General features: G+C 40.7%; 2 protein-coding genes across 5 annotated transcripts; one reads left to right on the forward strand and one right to left on the reverse strand.

Annotated features, from left to right (window-relative positions):
• Positions 1 to 58: 58 nt before the first annotated feature.
• Positions 59 to 2,629, forward strand: LOC134632157 (uncharacterized). Of its 3 annotated transcripts, XM_063480802.1 has the most exons (3): positions 59 to 1,594; positions 1,670 to 1,736; positions 2,261 to 2,629. In XM_063480802.1, exon 1 carries the CDS (start codon positions 215 to 217, stop codon positions 1,364 to 1,366), a length of 1,152 nt encoding a protein of 383 aa, XP_063336872.1. In that variant the 5' UTR covers positions 59 to 214; the 3' UTR covers positions 1,367 to 1,594; positions 1,670 to 1,736; positions 2,261 to 2,629. The 3 variants fall into 3 exon arrangements, with proteins under 3 accessions (XP_063336872.1, XP_063336871.1, XP_063336870.1); XM_063480801.1 differs by having other exon boundaries at positions 59 to 1,736; XM_063480800.1 differs by having other exon boundaries at positions 1,670 to 2,629.
• A 16,253-nt stretch (positions 2,630 to 18,882) lies between these two features.
• On the reverse strand, positions 18,883 to 21,081 carry LOC134632159 (G-protein coupled receptor-associated protein LMBRD2B-like). Of its 2 annotated transcripts, none has more exons than XR_010094471.1 (5): positions 20,956 to 21,081; positions 19,923 to 20,110; positions 19,646 to 19,749; positions 19,242 to 19,347; positions 18,883 to 19,105 (listed from the first exon to the last, which is right to left on the reverse strand). XR_010094471.1 is itself a non-coding variant. In XM_063480803.1 (5 exons), the coding sequence occupies exons 1-4, from the start codon at positions 21,004 to 21,006 to the stop codon at positions 19,260 to 19,262; spliced, it is 435 nt and encodes a 144-aa protein (XP_063336873.1). In that variant the 5' UTR covers positions 21,007 to 21,081; the 3' UTR covers positions 18,883 to 19,105; positions 19,242 to 19,259. The 2 variants fall into 2 exon arrangements, 1 of the variants encoding a protein (XP_063336873.1); XM_063480803.1 differs by having other exon boundaries at positions 19,242 to 19,351.
• Between the last annotated feature and the right edge of the window lie 974 nt (positions 21,082 to 22,055).

Genomic DNA, 22,055 nt, shown 5'->3' on the forward strand with positions numbered 1-22,055 from the left:
AGACCAAAAGGCAACCACTGTGGCCAAAAACCTTTGGGAAAACTTTTTAGTTCACTACGGGTTCCCCGAACGCCTTCATAGTGACCAGGGGAGGGATTTTGAGTCACATGTGATTAGGGAATTGTGCTCTATCACAGGCATTAAAAAAGTAAGGACCAGTCCTTATCACCCGAGGGGTAACCCCGTTGAGCGATTCAATCGCACCCTGCTTGGTATGCTGGGCACCCTGAAGGATGAGCAAAAGATTCATTGGCGTGATTTTGTCAAGCCTCTTACCCATGCCTACGACTGTTCAAAGAGTGAGGTTACCGGGTTTAGCCCTTATGAGCTAATGTTTGGTCATAAACCCAAGCTACCAGTCGACCTTGCCTTTGGGTTGCCAGTTACAGGGGACTCACCAACATCCCATTCCCAGTATGTGCGCAATCTGAAAGCTAGGCTTGAGGAAAGTTACCAGATTGCACTCGAAAACTCCAAGAGGATTGCTGAGCGAAACAAGAACAGGTTTGATAAAAAAGTCAGAGAGTCCACACTTCAAGCTGGGGACAGAGTCTTAGTCAAGAACGTTCGCCTGCGCAGTAAACACAAACTTGGCGATAAATGGGAACACATGGTGTACCGTGTTGTTAAGAAACTGGAAAATGTTCCTGTGTATGTGGTCCAACCAGAGAAGGGTGATGGTCCGAGCAGGACTCTTCATCGAGACCTTTTACTTGCATGTGGTGATCTCTCAGACATTGAGGATGAGGTTGAGACTAAGCCCAAACCTCCACGTCGACCTAAGACTCGTCAGAGCCCTTCTGAACCTAAAGATACAGAAATGTCAGAGTCTGAGGAGGAGTATGAATGCATTTTAGGTCATCCCTCAGTCCAAACCGAGACGTTTATCAGGATTTGTGACCAAACTCAAAACCATTCCAATGTGACAACCAGCTCAGAAGTTCAAAATGATTCATGTACGCTCAAAAGTGACAACCCTTTGCTCCAACCAATAGAGACAATCTCGGACGAGATTGACCATGGACAGAGAAATCAAACTGAATCTGAACTGTTCAATGAGGAATCTCACTCCAACATCATGGGAGAGGATCATATTGTCCAAGTTCAAGGAGAACCAGATGTTGAGATAGAAAACACAGAGCAGAGTGAAAGTGTCATTGACATACATGTTGACCAAATGCCTGAAATAACTCCTGAAACATCTCAAGTGAGAAAATCTGAGAGATTAAAGCGACCCCCAGGACGGTTTCATTACCCCCAGTTGGGTCAACCCCTTATATCCTTTGCACAACAATTTCTGGATAACTTTAACCAAGCTCTTGAGTCGTTTAGTAGCTATGAAAACACTCAAATCTATGATGTTTAGATAAAATTTAAGTACATGAAGGGACTCATGTTTATTCAAAGGGGGAGGGTGTAACCCCTATAGACATGGTTACTAGTATTTTGTTTGTTTTACCTTGTATTATTATTTCCGACACCCCTTGAACACACTTTGATTTTCCGTAGTTCAGTGAATGCGACAAAAGCACGCTGCTGCATTAAGCTAGGCAAAACGGAGCAAGACACCCGAGAGCAATTAACAAGCTACACAGTGAGTCTTTCGATATAAAATAAGTGTTATAAAGTATTTTTAACAGTCTCTAACTTAAAGTTATGTACTTTTCAGAGGCCTTTATGTGTTTTACTCTCGACCAAAACCAGGCAGAGCGTGTGTTTGTTTCTTGGGAACTCCGGTGAGTTACTAAAGATGATAAGTTAGCAGGAAAACCTATGCTAATTTTACATGTGGTAAATACTGCAACAGTGTGAATTCTGCATTGTCTAAGAAGCTTAAAACCAGTCGGAGTACTTGAATTGTATGTGAAATGGGGTGTCGTATCTTATTTTATTGTCTATTTGATTGGGCATCTTCACAAATGTGCAAAACTAATGCAGGATGCACGTTTCTTTTAGCCATGAACATTGTTCAGTGCTTTTTCTGCACTTTGTGATTTCAGTTATGGGTTGATTCATGTAAATAAGTTATTTAAAACTAGTTACGTTACAAACATTTCATGATGTGATTACATATGCCTTAAAAAGGGGGTATATAAATACAATTGATTGTAATGCTGTAAAGCAATACAAATGGAATTCATAGAGACAGAACAATGTTAAAACAACAGTGTACTTGATTTTGAAAACGTTATGAGATCTCATTTTATTTAGAAAAACTGTTAAGAACTGTTTTGTTTATTGCTCTGTACTGTATGTGCAGACTGGTTTTTTGTGATCCTGGATCTGAAGTGGTTCTGGATATGGATGGCGAGCCAGACCCTGTGAAAACTCTTGGCGAATCCAAAAGCAGTGTGGCCAGCTGTTCTGGATGCAGGAGTAGAGCTACAGTCTGACTTACTTCGGATCACAGGATTTCAGATAAGCAAGAGCAAAACTGCTTACTTCATACGGATCGTTTCTCCGGAAACTATTGAACTCACAATATCCTGTTCATCAGGAGTCAGGTCTAAAGGGACTATTTATTTTATTTTGTTGTTATTTTCAAAAGAGCGCTCTTCTCTGTTGATCTTCTGTTAATTTTCTATGTTGTTTACATTGGGTTACCGCACCATTGTAACATTGTAATAAATCTGCCGGCTGTTCAACACTCAATTATCTCAAATTTATTTTACTCCTCTCGAATCTAGTTGATAAGCTTAACCTTACTATACTAAGTAGGTGTTACAAAATATATTTCCAAAAGGTGTCACATTGGGCATGTCAAATTAAAGCCTAATCACTGGAAATTACTGGTGAATGTCTGTTTCGATTTTGGTGAAAATTTAATGGAATTGACATTAAGATAATGAAAGTAATAAAGTACAGTATTGAGAGAATTAAAAGCGGTTGGAGCCGCTGAGAGAATTAAGAACGGTTGGAGCCGTCGAGAGAATTAAAGCAGTTGGAGCTGCTAATTTAGTGTGGTAGGGAATTTGGTCATTTTGTGGGTTGGAGCCCGATTGATCATTGACTGTATTCTGTGATGGTCATTTTGTGGGTTGGAGCCCCTATGTCCACAAGGATAAGTCGGCCTGAATCTTACTCCTGTTGGGGAGTGTAGATGGTGGGTTTAAATTACTCCAAATCTTTCTAGAACAACAGCGGCGTCTGTTAAGAAGCGCATTTTCTCCTTGGTAACGCTTGCGCCTGGGCAGGACGCTGACCCTTGACCTACCGGCGAGTAGGGATAGTACCGTCGACAGCGGGGAAGGAATGTTGGGAACCTTCAAAACTGCTAGGAGTTAAAGTCTCCTATTTCTGCGCTTGTTTGGCTACCTGTAAATTAAAGTTAGGGTTAGAAATCTGGACGGAGCAGTTAAAGTCTGTTCTGGTGAAGTGGACGCAAAAAAGTCTGGGACTTTATCGGTTGGAGCCGTTAGGTTAAATTTATCGAAATTTGTTAGGAACCACTAGGCCGAAAATCTGTGCAGTTGTGTATATATGACGTCTGTGTAAAGTTATGTATAAACAGAGTGGTGTGTGATGAGTCTGACTGAGTGACAGGATGCTACGGTCCTGTGAGTTATTTTTAGAGAGTCTGTGAACATGCACGGTGTGTGTGTGAGAATGCAAATGAGGAGCGGTGACGTGCATGGAGAGTGTTGCTTTCAGTTTAGAGTGTGATTGAGCTTTATAACTATTGTTTGAAAATGGCTAAAAGCCTGTGACTGAGATGCTGGTTTTGCTCACTACAATTGTATAAATAGAGTGTGAATTGATTACTGTAGATGTATAGGAGTTGACTGACTTTTGATAGATATATATAGATTGAGTGCATTGTACAGTACCTAAGACCAATATATTATTGTAAAGTAGTAACCTATCTTGAGCCACAAATGCTGGAGAGGGTATTTTGAGTGATTTTAACTGTGTGAATGATGTAAGTATTTGAGTGACTGTGCGTGATTTGTATAAAATAAGTAAATAGGTAATAATAACACTCAGGAGGTTGATAGTAGAGTGAGCGAAAAAGTGGAAGTGTGAGAGAAAAGGCAGTGTGTGTGAGACGATTCATGATGTCTGAAAGAGGTTAGAATAGTTAAAAGTGTGCAGGAAATAAAGGTGTATTTTAGATTAAGATTTAGTAGAATTAAAGAGGGTCTGTAGACTATAAATACGATGAAAAACAAAAGAGTTAGATTAGTCTGAAGAAACAGGAAATATGGCTCTGTGTGCCTGTGTGTGTGTGTAACCGGGGCTGCATGCCCATAAAAGGAACGGAGTGTGTGAAGAGAGAACCCAGAGAGAGAGACGAGTTAAACTCTGGGTGGAGAAAGCACAGAAGAGAAAAGAAATGAAAAGGATATTAATTGTATGCTTTAGTGTGTTAATACAGGTGGACTTCTCTCAACCTGGAACCCTGAGTACAGCGGCAAAAGCGTAGATTAACACAATTGGGAAAACAGGCCACTTTTTTGGCTAAAAGTTGATAGCTTCACCTGTCACTTTGTCCGGACTCTGAGAAGAAGCTTAAAGGACAGTTAATCTCCTGAGGAAGACCGACAGAACATCATGGAAGAATTGACTGCAGCCAAAAGGCAGTGCAAGTGAAAGCATTAACACTGACGACGACTGATGAGTCCAGCAGTATGAATGAAAGCACGTGATGCAATATGCCCAGTTGCTGGTAAAGAGCAGTGTGACTGGACTGGGGGGCACTGAGTCGAAGGCACTGAACGTGATATTTTGCCAGACTGGAACTCAACTTAAAAGAAGAATACTGAAACATCAAAACAGAGAAGAAACAGACTGTGTTTGTTGGAGCTTTGAAGGCCGCACAGGACACTGTGAAGAGAGGGACCGGTGTCAGGTGAAGCAGGACAAGTTTGACTGCGAGAATATAGGATATGATTGGGTTGAAATTGAAGGCTGGACTTATGATGGTTTAGGGAGGTCCACCACGTCACAACAAACAGGTAAACAATAGAAAAGGTAAAATAATGAAAGTAAATAACTGACAACTATATTAATGGATAGAAAACACACATGCACAAATTGTTACATGTGAAAGTATTTTTGGAGAGAAGCAGAAGTGAGATAGTTTGAATCCAGAACTCAGAGAAAAGACGCATGAATTAAACCTGATTATAACGTAAGATGCAATGAAGAAACAGCTTACACTGCATTTACATGACCCCATAACGCAAGGAAGAACACGCTTACATACATGACATAAGTTGGTATTTCTGACCAGAGAAAGAGAAATGGGTCGTTTAGGTACCCGTGATAATAATGAAAACGTTTCAGTTTTGTTATTTTCAGGAGCAAAGCAGACCTGGACCAATTCTCCACAGCAGCGGTCGGAAGAAATTATAGGTTAACATCAATGGATATGTTAAGGCAAGTTTCTGGTTGAATTGTTCACAGCATGATGTGTCCAGGAACCTGAAAGCAAGCCCTAACTCCTGGCTGAAGACCAGGAGGGCTGTTATTTAAGGTGGGAAATCGAAAAGTTTGGGCTAGTAATTCGGGGAAGGAGAAAACTGACTGTTTAACTGGAGAATTGTGAAGGAGTCTGAATCACTGGAAAAGCAACACATACAAAATGACCCACACAAACAGAAAATGCACTAACCTTAAGAAGATAGAGACAAGCTTGTGAAGAGTAATGCAAAGATAGTGATTAAACTTGGCTAAAGGACACAAACACATGCAATTAAATCAGCTTGCTAAGTGTATGAGTGATAGAAGGGTGTGAATGTTTAATAAGATAGATTAAAGCTTGAAGTTGACTCAAAAGAAGCTGTATGACAAGGGAGTGAGTTATGGAAAAAACAAACAGAACAGTGATTAAAGTAGTTTTTATAAGAGTGAGTTAGGAGTGCTTTTGCGCTGAATGATCAAAGCAAGTGATTAGTATAGAAAGAAAATGAAAATAATTGAATGATGTGATAAGGTTTAAACATGCATTTTTCTTGTCACAGTAACTTCTTGAGATATGACTCAGTATGCAAATTAGCTGGAGTGAGTGGTGAAGAAGACACTTCCTGTGTGCGTGTGAGACTCAGGCTTTCAGTGAGCAAACGGAGCAGTGACTGAGAAGGATTATTGGGCGAAATATATGATGGTAAAGTAACAGGATAATTGATTATGGTGGTCAGGTCTGTTCAGAGATGCAGATTTGGACAGGAAATTTATAATGTAGTGATGATACGTTGTTGTAATGGGTGTATATCTTATGCTGAATCTAAGTATGGTGAAGTGTCTAGGGAGACATTGTTGTGTGGAAAACGGTGCAGCTTTTGACGGGGTTTTCGGTGTGTTGAACGGGTGACATTTGGGATTGGTTAAGATTTGTGAGGTTGCGGTTTTTATTTTAATAGAAGGAGTTTTAATAAACATGGACATGTCGAAAAGGGCCCATAGTTTTTGTAGTAGTGCACTTAGAAAAAACCTGTCAGGTGATTTTGTTTTGTACTTTGATGAGCTAATAAGCAGCTCTCTTTTTCTCATTTTTGTTCTGAAGCAGGCCTGGAAGAGGGTGAGCAGCGCTGACAAAATTCTCGGGAGAACAAAATGTAGGGTGGGCTTTTCAGATTGTAATTGGCTGAAGAGGAGTCCATCGTGGGGACCTGATTGGCTGTGAGTCTCTGTCTAAAAGGATTGTAGCGATTCAATCCAGTCAAAAGCCTAAAGGACTATTTTCTTAAAAAGGACAACGAAATAAAACAAATGATTGAGCTCATTTTGCTGATGTGGAGTATCTGATTATTTGGAGGCTCGATATCAGCAAACATCATGTGTGAATGCGTGTGAGTGAATGTGAGTGACTGGACCAAAGAGGGGATGAATGAATGTGGACAAACAGTTTACCATGCCAGGAAGAGAAATGGGATGCTTTGTTTTGCTTTTGTCATAAGCAGGACAAGGGGGAGACTTAATTCGGGGGATGCTGACTTTTGAGTTGCTTTGAGGGAATTTCTGTTTTACTGACTGGGGTTAGATTCGTATTTTGCTGATATTTCTGCTGCTATTTTTTATAACTCATGTTACCATTAACAGAAGAAACACATGTTTCATATTTTGCTGCTATTTTTGCTGCTATTTTTTATAATGTATTTGCTTGATAATTGTGCTTTGTTGGGGTTTCTTTCTTATAACACGGATTGGATCATAAAGGGGGAGTTGGTTATGAAATGTAAAGTACAGTTCTGTTTCCAGGAATTTTCAAGGATCCAGATTTCGAAAGGAGCAAGGAGATGGGTCATGATGATTAAATTGATTTTATTCCTTGAACACAGGTTTTTAGGGCAAAATACCTGGGAGGAGGATGGCTGTAGTGTTTGAGTGTTTAGAGAGATGATATGACTAACCTTTTTTCCCTTTAATTTCTTAAGCCTGGGTGATGCATTTTGAGTTTTATTTGGACACACATGTGAAGTCCAAATAAAAAGGGGGATTTAATTTGAAATGGGTTTTAGGATGAGTTTATAATTATGGGGTTTTTTGTGATAATTTAGATATGGTAAAACTGAGGCAGGAATTGTTATTTTCATGTTTAAGTTAAAGGAGTAAAATGAACTGAATTCTGTTCAGAAGATAAATGGTGTCCATGAGAAGTTGTACACCAAATTTAAAGGAAAACTGTGGGAATAAAAGATAGGCTTAGATAATTTGGGGAAAACTAGTGAAGATTTTAGGAGTAGAAAATGTTTGATTTATTTTTATTTGTAGAATAAGCTGTTATAATGTAGGCTTTAGAAACAGATATTAAATAGATTTATTTCTAGGGTAGAGGAGAGCTTTTTATGAGGATGTTAAAAGTGTCACTGACCCAAAGGAATAGCATTGAATATTACATACATAGAAATGATTTCATACACATTGCATTTTGTGCTTATTAAAGAAATGTTGCTCAAGTCAATAACTGAAGGTCAGAAGCTTTGTTTGGCGCGATGTCCAAGCAATTTATTGTGCAAGATGACAGAGCATGGAAGGCCGCACACGCTTACAGACATATAGAGTCCATAACCACACATGACAGTATTGATTCCAGGCCAAAGGCCTCAAATCCATTTAGCCTCTGTTTGAATAGGAGTTTTGCTTGTAACTAAACTGTGTGACATGTAAAATATTGCGATAACACATGCAGCTCTAAATTAGTCTTATTATATAAAATGCAGTTACAGAATAACAAATGCTTGGTGAAGTGACCAAGTTTTTTGTTTTAAAACAGAAGTAAATGGGGAAAGCATATATATTTTGGTTAAGTCTGATAAAGTATAAATTAGAATGTACCCTTACATTAAGAGCAGCAAAGTGAAATAAAATGTTATACCAAGAACCGGAATAACACAGGAAATGTGAGTTTAAAATGAAGTTAGGGTTAACATATAGAACTTGTGTTTAGGGAGCTTTTAGCTAGGATGAGTAATTAAGTATATGCTTACACTTGGCTGATTAGAATGGTTGTTTTTTTCTTCAATCCTTTAGTAGAATAGGCGTTTATGATGATTTTTCTTGTGAAATGTGATTTTAGATGAGAGTTACATGCAGCTGCGACAGTACAGGATGTTGATGATCAGATAAGGGGAGCAGCAGGAAATATATGCGGGGGCGTGAAAGCAGTGCTTTAAGACTGTTAGAATGTTGTAGATTACAATAAGTGCTGTTTAAGACTATATATGAACAAAAATCAGGAAGAGTTTAAAGTAGGATTGAAAGAAAACTAAACTGGGTGAAAAGGGGGTGAAGGAAGTAGATTTAGGACCGGTCATAGCTTATTTGTTTGATTTATTTGTTGTGGATAGAAGTAATTATGACAAAATAATGAGGAAACATTGAAAATATACAACCCTTTGAGGGGACAGATAGGGTGAAAACTAGGAATTGTGTTGTGTTTCTAGGGAAACACAAAAAGGGGGAATTATTGAGATTTAAATTTATAATCTGAATACGTACTTCCTGGCCACATTATTTTATAGAAGAGAAGGTCTAACTTTAGGCCTACACGGTCTTGACAGGAGACACAGGCTTGTGCAGAGTATGCTTTTGCAGAAGCGAAACTGAAACCAGAGTCTAAGTGCAAGTTAAGAGTAGGGTGTCTTGTATGCATTTATCGCTGATTAAGCTTTAAGTAGTTGTATTAGATTGGAACATTTGTTTTATACATTTTACATATAAGTCAAGATCGGCACACACAGGATAGCCTTAGCCTGGTTGCTTAAGCTGAGGTCAACTAAGGTGCAGAGAGCATATGCAAACTCTGTGCACGCACAGACAGACATACACACATGCACACACATAGTTTCAGTTGTGCTGGCCTTCTGTCTAGTGGAAAGGTTACAAGGTCTAGCTGGGGAGCTGAGAGGTGAAACAAAGTGCAAGCAGAGGCTGACACATACACACACACACATCGTAGATAGACTCAGTTATATAGGTAAAAGTTAATCTTGTGTTTTACTTGCAACTGCAAAATTGTGCGTGCATATGTGACTGTTTGAGAAGCAGCTGCAGGATGTTCCAGACCGATAAGCGAGCGTCCGGGGACAACAGGAAGGCACCTGGATGGAGACGCGACGATGTTCTTTTTAAACTATGTTAAAAGTCATTGTGGTTTTGGTTTCTGCCTGGCAACAGAAAGGGGGGCTGTACTGTTTCACCCCTATAAATATTGGGTTCTGACTATTGTAAGAGAGTCCAACACTGAATCTGTACAGTGTTGGCTCCACGCTGCGTGTATTCATTAAAATGCCGTCTAATTGCACACGGCCGGATCAGTGGTGGTTATTTTGGATTCCTCCTCAATATCTGAACCTTAACAGTAGCACTCGTCAGTACAGCCCTGTTACTAGTACTAGTCTGTTGTAACTACGTTTTCTTGTATATAGATTCCTGGACCCATTTCTGTTTCCTGATCTGTTCCCCTGAGTCTGGCAGTGAGGTGTGGAGTAAACGAGAGCGTGAGTGGTGAAGAGGATTGTGAAAGTGGAGAGTGAGGAGCGGACGTGTGGTGTGTTTTGGAACCGTTTCCCTTGCATCCCTGGAAATCCCAGCCCTGTGCACTGTATATAGTTTCATCTCGTGTTGTTGTTAATAAACTTGGGACTTTTATTCTGAATTCAGCTGCTCTATGCCTGAGTCCGTTCCTCCCTTATGACAGTTTTCTAAATAATCGAATATTAATACAACGATAAAAAACACTTGAAATTGGAGAAAACTAATGAAAATAAGGTCCTGGCGTTTCTGCACATTTCCTAGTAATTGGTGCATCTTTCCCTGGAATTAATTCAAGACAGACTGGTGATCACAGTCTTGATGGAAATGTTTGATGGACTGAGATGGAATGACCCAGGAGTACATAAAAGTCCCACAGGTCTTAAACTAACAGCTTTACTTTATGTTTTCCACCAAACACCAGTCACAACATCCACACTGAAGAGTGGTCTCCAGGCTGCTGCGCTTCCGGGTAGAGCGGCAAAGAAGAAGCCAATAAAAGGAAAAAGTTGAGATGGTCAAGTCAATTGGCTTTTATTGTCATTTCAACCACGTCATATCCAATGCTTTTCTTACGTGCAAACAATGCGCAGTATCCACAGCGTCACAAGCTGTCAAAATCAGACCAGCTTCCTCCAGCTTGCCAAATCAAGCACATGCAAGCACACAACGCAAACCAATGTACCCAATGGACAAGCAGTGACACAAACTGTGTTCAAAACATTCAATAATACACAGAGTGAATCTGCGTGTCCTACCGCTTCTGATGTGTATGTTGCGTCAATCTTTTTCGTGTCACTGTGGCGGTGCCGTTTCCAATAACTCCTTTGAGAACAGCGTCCGACTATCTGAAAGCTTCGTGACTCCAAAACGTATATCCACAAATCCTCTTCATTGTTCTGATGCATGCGATAAAACACATTTGAATGTTGGGACTTCCATCCGCAAATGTGGATGTGTGACGTGTCTCCAATGAGCCACTTAGTCCCATTTGTGTTTGCGTATTTATTTTAAAACAAAACAACAAACTTTGCGCTTTGATTCAAAACAAATGTACAAATGTATTAACTGACGTGCTAAAATGACGGTCAGCAGAAAAGTTTGCAACCAAACCACTCCCCCAACCTCCGTGTTGAGAACGTCAGGTAAATAACGTGCGACCCCAGGATGCAATTATCTGAGGTGCGGGGAAAATCTAAAGTGCCACCATAACAAATAAAGAAAACCTAAACATTCCCTTTGGCTCTCACAGTGAAGTTCAAGTCTTATTACTCTGGTGTAGTTCTTTTATAGCATAAATGTTAGCACTGCACCTTTAGTGAAAATGTGTAAGAGAACAAAACAAAAAGTTGTTAATTTGAGAACAATATTTTCTGAACAAAACATTTCATCTCTGCTGCACTCTATACAGAAATTAAAGTCAACCAATTCCTCAAACAACATGTTCAAAAAACCAGCAAAAACTGCAAAAATCTGCCCCACAACGCAAAGATTCAGCTCAAAACCTCATTACAGGTTTCTCATACTTTAAATGATCCGTCAGTTTTGGAATACAACTTATTTTCATCAAACTTAGCACTTTTTTTCTTATATAACTAGTATATTGTCTTTTAGAAATCAAAATGTAAACATAATTAAAGCTCAGACCTAAAGCCGACTCCATGGGTCTAAACTGACTGGAGTTTTTGTTTACGCACCAAATAACATCGGTCTGCTCTTGACGCTCAGTGGAAAAACAAACAAAGGAAACGTTCGCTGTTCAAGCTTAACAAATATAAAAATTAAAAATACACTTTTATAGTTGCGGTGGTGTTGTTTTTCTTGCACAACAAAGAACCGAAGCCTAAGCAATGGCTAAAACAGAGGTAAACAATTGAAACCCAAACACACTCCCGTTCATTTCAATACGCATGATCTGAGCATGCGCGGAATGCAAACGCTCCACTTTGATGGGTTCCAGCGACAGTGACGTCAGCGCTTTTGTATGAGAAGATCAAAGAAGATCAAAGCGCTGACGTCACTGTCGCCGCCACAGAAATGCTTAAATACCCCACTTTCACCTTCCTAAACACAGTTTCACTTGGAGCATTTTCAGAAACAGCGATTTGTTCTTGCAAACTAGTATTCTTTGAGAAAGGGAATACTTTTACATTTAAAGAATTCAACAAGCGTTCTTTTTTTTCTTTCGACACTTTGTGTAAAGTTTTTAAAGAAATGTCACAGGAAAGATTCATTAATTCATCACAAAGACAGACTGAGGCACAGGTATCTCATAACACAAGAATGCAGGCAGGGTTTGAAACCATTGAGATGATGCTCCATGAGCTTCAGAAAAGGCAAGAGTGTCTCCTTAAGCAGGAAACGAGCATTGCTGATTTAGAAGGTCTTGAATGCCAAGTGGGAGAAGCTCAGTGTTTTGTAATTAAAAATAATGAAATAATAGAAAGACAGTACACAGCAGAGATTGAAACCATTAATCTGATGCTCCATGAGCTTCAGGAAAAGGAAGTGTTTCTCCTTGAGCAGAAAAGGAGCATTGCTGTTGACCTGTCCAATGTTGAAAGTGAGAGAGGTGAACAAAATAAAGACAACACAAATCTCAGGAAAGCTTTGGAAAATCTTGAGTGCAAAGTGGCAGAAGCACAGGGTTTAATACTTAAAAACAATGAAATAATAACAAAACAGAACAGGGCAGAGATTAAAACCATTCAGATGCATCTGCATGAGATTCAAAAAAAGCAAGCGTTTCTATTTAAGCAGAAAAGGAGCATTGCTGCTTTAGAAAATCTTGAGTGCCAAGCAGGAGAAGCTCAGCATTTAATAATTCAAAATAATGAAATAATAGAAAGACAGTACAGGGAAATTGTGTACAAGTGGGAACTGATAGATGACCTTTATAAAATTTTAGAAACAAGGCTACAGACGGCCCAAGATCTTAAGGATGTGCTCAGTATGGTGCAAAAACAAAATGTATCGGCTAATGTGAACAATGTGCAAGAGGAATGTCAGATCGCTGATGAACTTCTGCAGCTGGAGAATCCTCCTCTTGAACCTGAGGAAGTTGAGACTCCTGTCTCCGAACCACCTCCTAATGAGGTTCAGACTAGTGGTTCATGGCGTCGTGGTGCCAAACGCCTACTTGAAGTAGGTTTACATCTTGCCACAGCAGGCAGTTCAGAGAGTCCTGCCTCTGAACCACCTGCTGACGAGGTTCAGACTAGTGGTTCATGGCGTCGTGGTGCCAAATGCCTACTTGAAGTAGGTTTACATCTTGCCACAGCAGGCAGTTCAGAGAGTCCTGCCTCTGAACCACCTGCTGACGAGGTTCAGACTAGTGGTTCATGGCGTCGTGGTGCCAAATGCCTACTTGAAGTAGGTTTACATCTTGCCACAGCAGGCAGTTCAGAGAGTCCTGCCTCTGAACCACCTGCTGACGAGGTTCAGACTAGTGGTTCATGGCGTCGTGGTGCCAAATGCCTACTTGAAGTAGGTTTACATCTTGCCACAGCAGGCAGTTCAGAGAGTCCTGCCTCTGAACCACCTGCTGACGAGGTTCAGACTAGTGGTTCATGGCGTCGTGGTGCCAAACGCCTACTTGACATAGGTTTAGGTATTGCCACACTGGGCCTTCTTGCTCCTGCAGCTTATTGGGGATTCTCAAAGATTTTTGGCCATCTGACTTTACGCAGAGTGTATAAGTCAGTGGAGAGAGAACTATCTGAGCATATAGAGCTTAAACAGAAAATTAAAGATCTCCAGTTGGAGATGAACACTCTAAAGCTCGAAAAGAATTATCATCAATTATCATCAGAAGACCTTGAAAAAGAGAGATTAGTTTCAGATGAGATTGAAGACAACCTCGATGATAAAGTGGCCCATCTGGAACATCTGATGGAGGAATATCAAAAAGAGATGAGAAGTCTCAGAGCGGCCCTGTATGATCGTCAGAAAAAATTAGGCAGAAAATTACAATCTGCAGCTAAAGGTTCATGCCCTTCGAGTAAATAAGAAAATCAAAACTGAAAATAATGAAAAGCCTGTACTCAGATCTTAAGGAAATATGCTGTGCTCTCTTTTATGTTTTTGGCTCCTCATCTCCCAACCAGTCATGGCAGATGGCTGCCCCTCCCTGAGCCTGGTTCTGTCATAGGTTTCTTCCTGTTAAAAGGGAGTTTTTCCTTTCCACAGTTGCCTAGTGCTTGCTCATAGGGGATCATTTGATTGTTGGGGTTGATAATTTCAATCCAATTGGATTGAAATTAATTGGCTTGAAGTGAAAAACTTCAGGTGAGGGGTTCACTTGATGAAGAGCACTAAAAAAAACTGCGGAAAAACATCAAATGTAGTTATTTGCAAATCAAAATAAAGAAAACAAATATTTAAAAATTCCCTACTGCTTTGTTTATTTATTTAAATGAACAGTTTTACATTTTGGCCACTGTGTCATTTACTGCCAAGTAAATGGTTTCAGACTGGCCAGAACGTCACATGAACATCAGCCTGCTATAACTAATTTTTCAGTGACTTAGGATGAAGTAATCGTCCTATAGACAATGTGTGTGTGTGTGTGTGTGTGTGTGTGTGTGTGTGTGTGTGTGTGTGTGTGTGGCCAAGCCACACAGTGAACCTGGATGAGTTGAATTTATTTATTAACCTCCTAGGACCTGCCGTCCACATATGTGGACATCACATCTTGCGTTATTTAGACCAAAATATTCAAATTTGCTCTACACGGGCCTGATATCTACTTACGAGGACATTATACTGTTACTGTTCTATCAACATTTTAAATGAATATCCTCATTTGTGGCTCTCATTTTTTAAAAAACAAAAACTAAGGTAAAAATCTGGAAATTCTTTGTTTTTACATTCATTGGGCCCCAATATGCACAAATATCCAAGAGAAATTAAAAATGCATGTCGTGGCAGAGTTCGGGTCTTGGGAGGTTAAAGTAAACAAGAAAAAAAACTGTAAAACAACATTCAGTTATCTGACATATTTCGAAGGAGTACAGGGGATGTAATCTATAGGGTAGTGTTTGGATTTTTAAGAACGACAGGTGTTTATCTGAGATAAACGGAGGCGGAGAAACCTCTCCGACCCACACTCCAGTCCAGAAGGTGGCGATAATGCAACTAAAAGTTGTTTGCAACCGCCATTAAAATGTAGAAGAAGAAGCACAAGAAGAAGAAGAAGAAGAATGTTTTTTCGCTGGTTTGCTGAGTAGCACTCGTCAGTACAGCCCTGTTACTAGTACTAGTCTGTTGTAACTACGTTTTCTTGTATATAGATTCCTGGACCCATTTCTGTTTCCTGATCTGTTCTCCTGAGTCTGGCAGTGAGGTGTGGAGCAAACGAGAGCGTGAGTGGTGAAGAGGATTGTGAAAGTGGAGAGTGAGGAGCGGACGTGTGGTGTGTTTTGGAACCGTTTCCCTTCCATCCCTGGAAATCCCAGCCCTGTGCACTGTATATAGTTTCATCTCGTGTTGTTGTTAATAAACTTGGGACTTTTATTCTGAATTCAGCTGCTCTATGCCTGAGTCCGTTCCTCCCTTATGACAGTTTTCTAAATAATCGAATATTAATACAACGATAAAAAACACTTGAAATTGGAGAAAACTAATGAAAATAAGGTCCTGGCATTTCTGCACATTTCCTAGTAATTAGTGCATCTTTCCCTGGAATTAATTCAAGACAGACTGGTGATCACAGTCTTGAAGGAAATGTTTGATGGACTGAGATGGAATGACCCGGGAGTACATAAGAGTCCCACAGGTCTTAAACTAACAGCTTTACTTTATGTTTTCCACCAAACACCAGTCACAACATCCACACTGAAGAGTGGTCTCCAGGCTGCTGCGCTTCCGAGTAGAGCGGCAAAGAAGAAGCCAATAAAAGGAAAAAGTTGAGATGGTCAAGTCAATTGGCTTTTATTGTCATTTCAACCATGTACAGTGCTACAGTACAGAGTGAAACGAGACAATGTTCCTCCGAGGCTGGTGCTACATATGACATATAACAGACAATCAAGACAGGATTACATAAAGTGCAATATGTAAAAATTGTAAAAAAAAAAACAAAAAACCCAAGACAAGACAGTGCAACACTAGACAGAACAGGACGATACAGACACAAGACAGTATTTATTATTTTGTTCCACTTCCCCTTTGCCCCATTTATTCAGTATATTTCTGGTTTTCCTTAACAAAAAAATTGCTGTCTATGGTCTCATCATTCACACCATCTGGGCTCCTAAAGAACTTTTCTTCTGCGCGTAAGTCAGTTAAACTCACCCTGCTACGGCCCTAGCAGGGCCTCCTCCTGAAGGTGCCTGTGTGGGCGTGTCCTACAATCTCTTCTGCCTGAGGTGCCACCTTTCTCTTTTACACAGCTAACTCACATCAGTAATTAAAGGTATTTAAGCCCAGGGAAAGGTGAGCTCTGGGCCAGAGTGCCATGTGAATGGTTGCAGCTAGTAAGCTGCGTGTGCTCTGCTCCTACTTGGTGGGGAGTAGTGTGTTTGGCAATTTATCCTTCTCTGGCTTACTTCTCAGTTTAATTGACCAACGTTTGAGTTTTGTTTTGTTTCTTTAAATGGTGATAGCGGCTTGTCCGTCTCTTTCAGTTAGTATCGATAGAAACTTTAATAAAACTCTTTAATTTAACCATTTTGCCTCTGTCTCCTTTTTCTGACCCAGACACATTTTGTTACTTCCCCTTCATCGCCTGGACCCTTTTAGGGGAACGTAACACACCCATTGCAATAAATCTAGCCCTTAAATAACTTTGCATTACACTGCTTTTCTGGCTTGCCTTTTAATGGTGAGTGCAACTGTTTCATAAAGGTTTTAGTGCACCATAAACTCCAGCAGATATTTTTGTCACAATGAAAAACATTTTAGGAAAATAACAAGAAGTAAAAGAAGGAAACCCACAGAAGCAGAAAGGATAAGACGTGCACCAGATCTGAGACAATAACCAGGGCCAGACCGTTTCTGACACCTCGATCATATTTATTGTGCAACAACATGGCACCAGAGGACATTTTTAATTTGTCTTGGGAATAATTCACAGGACTCAGATCAACACAGTCTACTCTCCAAAACCAGAACCAGAACAATAGGCTGAGTTCATGGTGGACGATAAATATTCATCACTAGAACGATGAGACACAAACACAGAAGAGCCGTTTGTAACGGCAGGAGATGCAGTGTTGACAGGCGGCAAGAAATGTAAGTACAAGGCTACGTCTGTCTCTATCAATAATTATCCCATATCATACAAAAGATATGACACATATAAACAGAGAATTGTCCAGGTTCATCCTGACCATCAACCTTTCTGACTGAAGATCACTTCTGCCAGCACCACAACACTTACTGCTAAACACATTTAAAGGACCAGTTCTGTGTTTTTACAGTTTTAGCTCACTTCATTTTAATGCTATAAACAAATGCTTCATAAAAACGTGACTGAAGAAATCCTCCAAAGCTCACTGTCATGGTTTCATATCGTTTTCCTACATTCAAGGCAGCCTTTGCTTTACTTCAGTCCAATCTTGTGCAGCTTGGTTTAGCAATCAGTACAAGCCCACAATGACTCCTGGGGTTCATCGGGGATCTGCTTCATATTTCCAGTTTATTTTAATGTAAACAAAAACAAATAGAAATCTAACAGCACACAGATGAAACTCTGTAGAGATTTCGCATGTCTTTCCAACCCACTGTTGTCAGACTCCACAACAAAGACTTTAACTGATCAAACACACACACCCACACATGTGCAATAACACTAAGTGCAATACTCCTTTCTGGCATCGTTGTATTTTTACTCAGTTGTGTACAACATTTTATTCTATTTTTATCCTATTGTATATTTTATTCTACTGTATATAGTATTTGATTTTATTCTATTCTGTACAGTTGTGTACTGTATTTATTCTTATTGTAGTCTAATTATTGCTTCAGAACTTTTGCACTGTCCACTTCCTGCTGTGACAAAACAAATTTCCCACGTGTGGGACTACTAAAGGTCATGTTATCTTATCTTATTTAAACATGGTGAAGGTGTTGATGAACTTACAGTGATTACATGGTTTCACACACAATCACCTGCCAATCAACTTTAAATGACATAAATACAGATGCAATTAAACTGCACATGAATCCCATAAACATGAAGCTCTGACCTCCTACATGACTGAAGGACTTCAGGTTTATCAGTGACTGAATCAGTTGATCCTAACAGCTCCCATCGTGACAGACAGATAAATAAATCTACAACATTAAACACTAGAAATGAAATATATTAGCAAGACCTTCATAAAACCTGCATTTAAAGTGATTCACATTCATGTGCTCAGACTGTCTCTACTGCCGGCATGACAGCCCCCCCCCCCCCCCCCCCCCCCCCCCCCCCCCCAAAGAAATAATAATATAAGAAGAGTGAAAAAATAAATATACACTTTAAGACTTGGAGGTAAATGTATTAATAACAATTTACAATTTGAATGATTTAAAGTGACCTTGAAGTGATTTAAAGTGACCAGCGTAGCAGCTTGTAAACATGAGCAGAGTTCTTGAGTGTAAGGATTGTCCATAGAGCAGCATCTGCATTACAAAGGCAGTGGTATGTGGAGTGCAATAGAGTTAGGTAACGGTTTGTGTGGGTGTGGGTGTTGGGGGGGAGTGGGAGAGCCGGTAGTGAGTTCAAGAGTCTGATGGCTTGTGGGAAAAAGCTACTTCGCAGCCTGGAGGATTGGGCCCCAATGCTGCGATAGCGTCGGCCAGACGGGAGGAGAGAAAAGAGTGCGTGTGAGGGAGAGAGATGTTCCAGTGATCTTGGCAGCTGCTTTAACAATCCGTTGTAGCTGGATGAGATTGCCGAACCACACAGAGATGCAGCTGGTCAGAACACTCTCTATGGTGCTCCTGTAGAACACGGTGAGGATGGGAAGAGGAAGGCTGGCCCGCTTCAGGCGTCTCAGGAAGTGGAGGCGCTGCTAGGCTATTTTGGTGATGGAGGTGGTGTTGGTGGTCTCGCTGCACCAGAACGCCAGCTGCTCAAACTCATCTCTGTACGCCGACTCGTCGTCGTTGCTGATGAGCGAACCTGATGATGTGGTTGGAGCTGTGTAGAGCAGTGCAGTGTCAGGACAGCGAACAACAGTGGGGTGAGAACACAGCCTCGAGGAGCTCCTGTTCTCAGTCTGATGGTGCTGGAGATGTTGTCGCCGATTTTGAAGAGCTGTCTCGGTTTTACTGACCTGCTGGGAGGCAGATGTTCAATCTTCAATCTTAAGCAGAATATCCAGTGATGAGCAGCTTCTTTGTACTTCCCGTTTCACTGTTGTTTCTTCTCCCAGCAGATGACTTTCTTATTTTGGAATCATATAGTATATGTGAGGAAACCTGCTGTAAACTGCAGTCTGTGCACTTAATACACAATGAAAATATATATTTTATGTTATTAGAATAAGATGTGTAAAAGGACTTTGATGTGTGTGAGTGACTTCTATTGTTATATCATACACTGATTAGTTTTCTCTGAAATCTAAACAGAAGAAACAAAGAGGTATTTACCCTCCGCCTCTTCCTATAACTGTACAAATATTATATTTTATTATAACTGTCTTGTTAAACAGAATTCAGATGGTGGCGACAGTCTCACCCTGGCGGTTCAGCTCCTTTCCCTCGTCCATCAGGTCAGAGGTCATTTCACTGTCTTCCATAAACTGCTGGAAGCCCAGAAGATCAAGGCAGCGGGTCCTTAAACTGAAGAGAACATTGATTACGACACAGAATCACAAACATAATTACATACAGTACTGTGCAAAGCTTTCATCAATCAACAAAATGCAGTGAATGAACAAAAGAGAAATCTAAATCACGTCGCATTTTGAAGGAACTCAGCTGGTCGGTTGTTCCAAAGATCTTGGAGAACTAACCACAGATTTTCTGTGGATACAGGCTTCCTCAACCCCTTCTGTCTCTTCATGTAATCCCAGACACATTCGATGATGTTAAGATCAGAGCTCTGTGGGGGCCGTACCATCACTTCCAGTACTTCTTGTTCTTCTTTACACTGAAGATAGTTCCTAATGACTTTGGCTGTGTGTTTGGGGTCGTTGTCCTGCTGTAGAATACATTTGGGGTTAATAAACAATCATTAATCATTCATGAACTGAATTGAATGGAATGAATTGAACTGGAGATTGCTATACATGCATTTATTTCCTCACGCTTGGACTACTGTAACTCACTGTTGATGTATCTAAGCAAAGGTTCTCTGGATCGTCTGCAGGTTGTGCAAAACGCTGCCGCTAGGGTTTTGACAAAATCTGTATTCACATGTGACACCGTTGCTATCTCAGCTACACTGGCTTCCTGTTGAATTCAGAGGCCATTTTAAGATCCTGGTCTTGACTTTTAGATCAGAGATGTTGGCACCAGCCTACATCTCTGATCTGCTACAGCCCTACGTCCCTAGACTGTGGAACTCTCTCCCCCAAACCTTAAGAATTGTGGATGGAGTAGTTGTTTTTAAAAAAAACTGCTTTTGGTTAATTTTGCCTGTTTTAAATTGTCTGTTTGATATTGTCTGTTTTACCTTTCTATGACTGGTTATCTTATGTGCAGCACTTTATGACTCTGTCTAGAAAGGCGCTATATATATACAGTATATATATAATTTTATTTACTTATTTATTTTTCTGAACGCATTCTATGTTTACAGCGTTGTTGCATACCTGCCTAAACCTTTGGCACACTACTGTATATGTAACCGCTGTGTTCCTGCATTGTGTTCCTGCGATGAAAGGTAAAAAGAATGAAAGACCTCCAAGTAATTAACTTGCCCGCTCCAGTTCCTCTCCTACAGGGAATTGTAGAAAAGGGGAGAGGCCAAAGGGGTACCCCAAATTTAAAGGGTTGCACCAAAAAGGTGTAACAGCAGGTGTGTTACACAGTGTGGGTATTTACAGAGGTGTGAGCAGTCTGCAGCTTGTTGTGGTGGGAGATGGCCGAGTCCATGTGGATCAAACAGGGGAGGAGTGAGACGACAGGACAGCCTGCAGGAGGAAAACACCACAAAGTCACAAAACCTCCATCAAGTTGACTCCTCCATTATCTCTGGGTCAACATCTGGGTCACATGATATGTTGTTTAATAACACGTTGACTCACTGCACAACTCTGTAGTTTGTGTGCTTTAAGAAAAATAAGAGGAGACTTTAAGGTCTTTTGAAACAGTACAAATGTTCGCCCTGTATATGAGGAGGAACATTCCCGAAAGAAACACGTGTACTTGTGTCTTCTCTTGGTTTACAGGGATGTGTTTCCTCACGCTTTCAGAACCCTTTCAAGTACCCTCACAGAGTGGAGTGTCTTTTAACATGATGAACTAGAGACTCACACAACCGCAGGTTACATCAAGCACTGCATGGACACTGTCTCCACGGAAAAGCCTGTCCTGCTCTACCCCAAACGTAAACCCTGGATGACGAGTAAGGTTCAGGCATTGTTAAAGGCATGCAACTCAACACACAAATCTGGGGACCAGGACATGTACAGCAGAGCAAGAGCAGACCTTAAATAAGGCATCAGAGCAGCAAAGCTGGACTATTCAAACAATCTATCAGACCACCTCTGTGATAACAACTCCAGAAAGGTATGGGAAGGCCTGAAACACATCACCAATTACAAAGGCAGTGGGACAAATATAGATAATATGGACATCTCATTAGCAGAGGAACATAAGCACTTCTTTGCCCGCTTCGAGAAAACTGCAGTCAACCCCACCATGCATGACGCCCTGCCCACAGCCTCCTCTGAGCACAGTCCCCACACATTTAGCCTCCAAGAACATGAGGTCGGCATTGTGTTCAGAGCAGAATATCAGAGGAAAGCAGCTGGCCCTGACGGAATACCTGGTAGATTGCTCAAAGCCTGCGCCGACCAGCTGGCTCCCATGTTCACCAGACTATTCAATCTCTCCCTGTCACATGCCACTGTCCCTCACTCTCTGAAATCTGCAACAATAGTCCCCAAGTCCACCACCATCAGTAGCCTCAGCGACTACAG

This window comes from Pelmatolapia mariae, linkage group LG7, assembly GCF_036321145.2.
Source record: "Pelmatolapia mariae isolate MD_Pm_ZW linkage group LG7, Pm_UMD_F_2, whole genome shotgun sequence".
Taxonomy (NCBI): domain Eukaryota; kingdom Metazoa; phylum Chordata; class Actinopteri; order Cichliformes; family Cichlidae; genus Pelmatolapia; species Pelmatolapia mariae.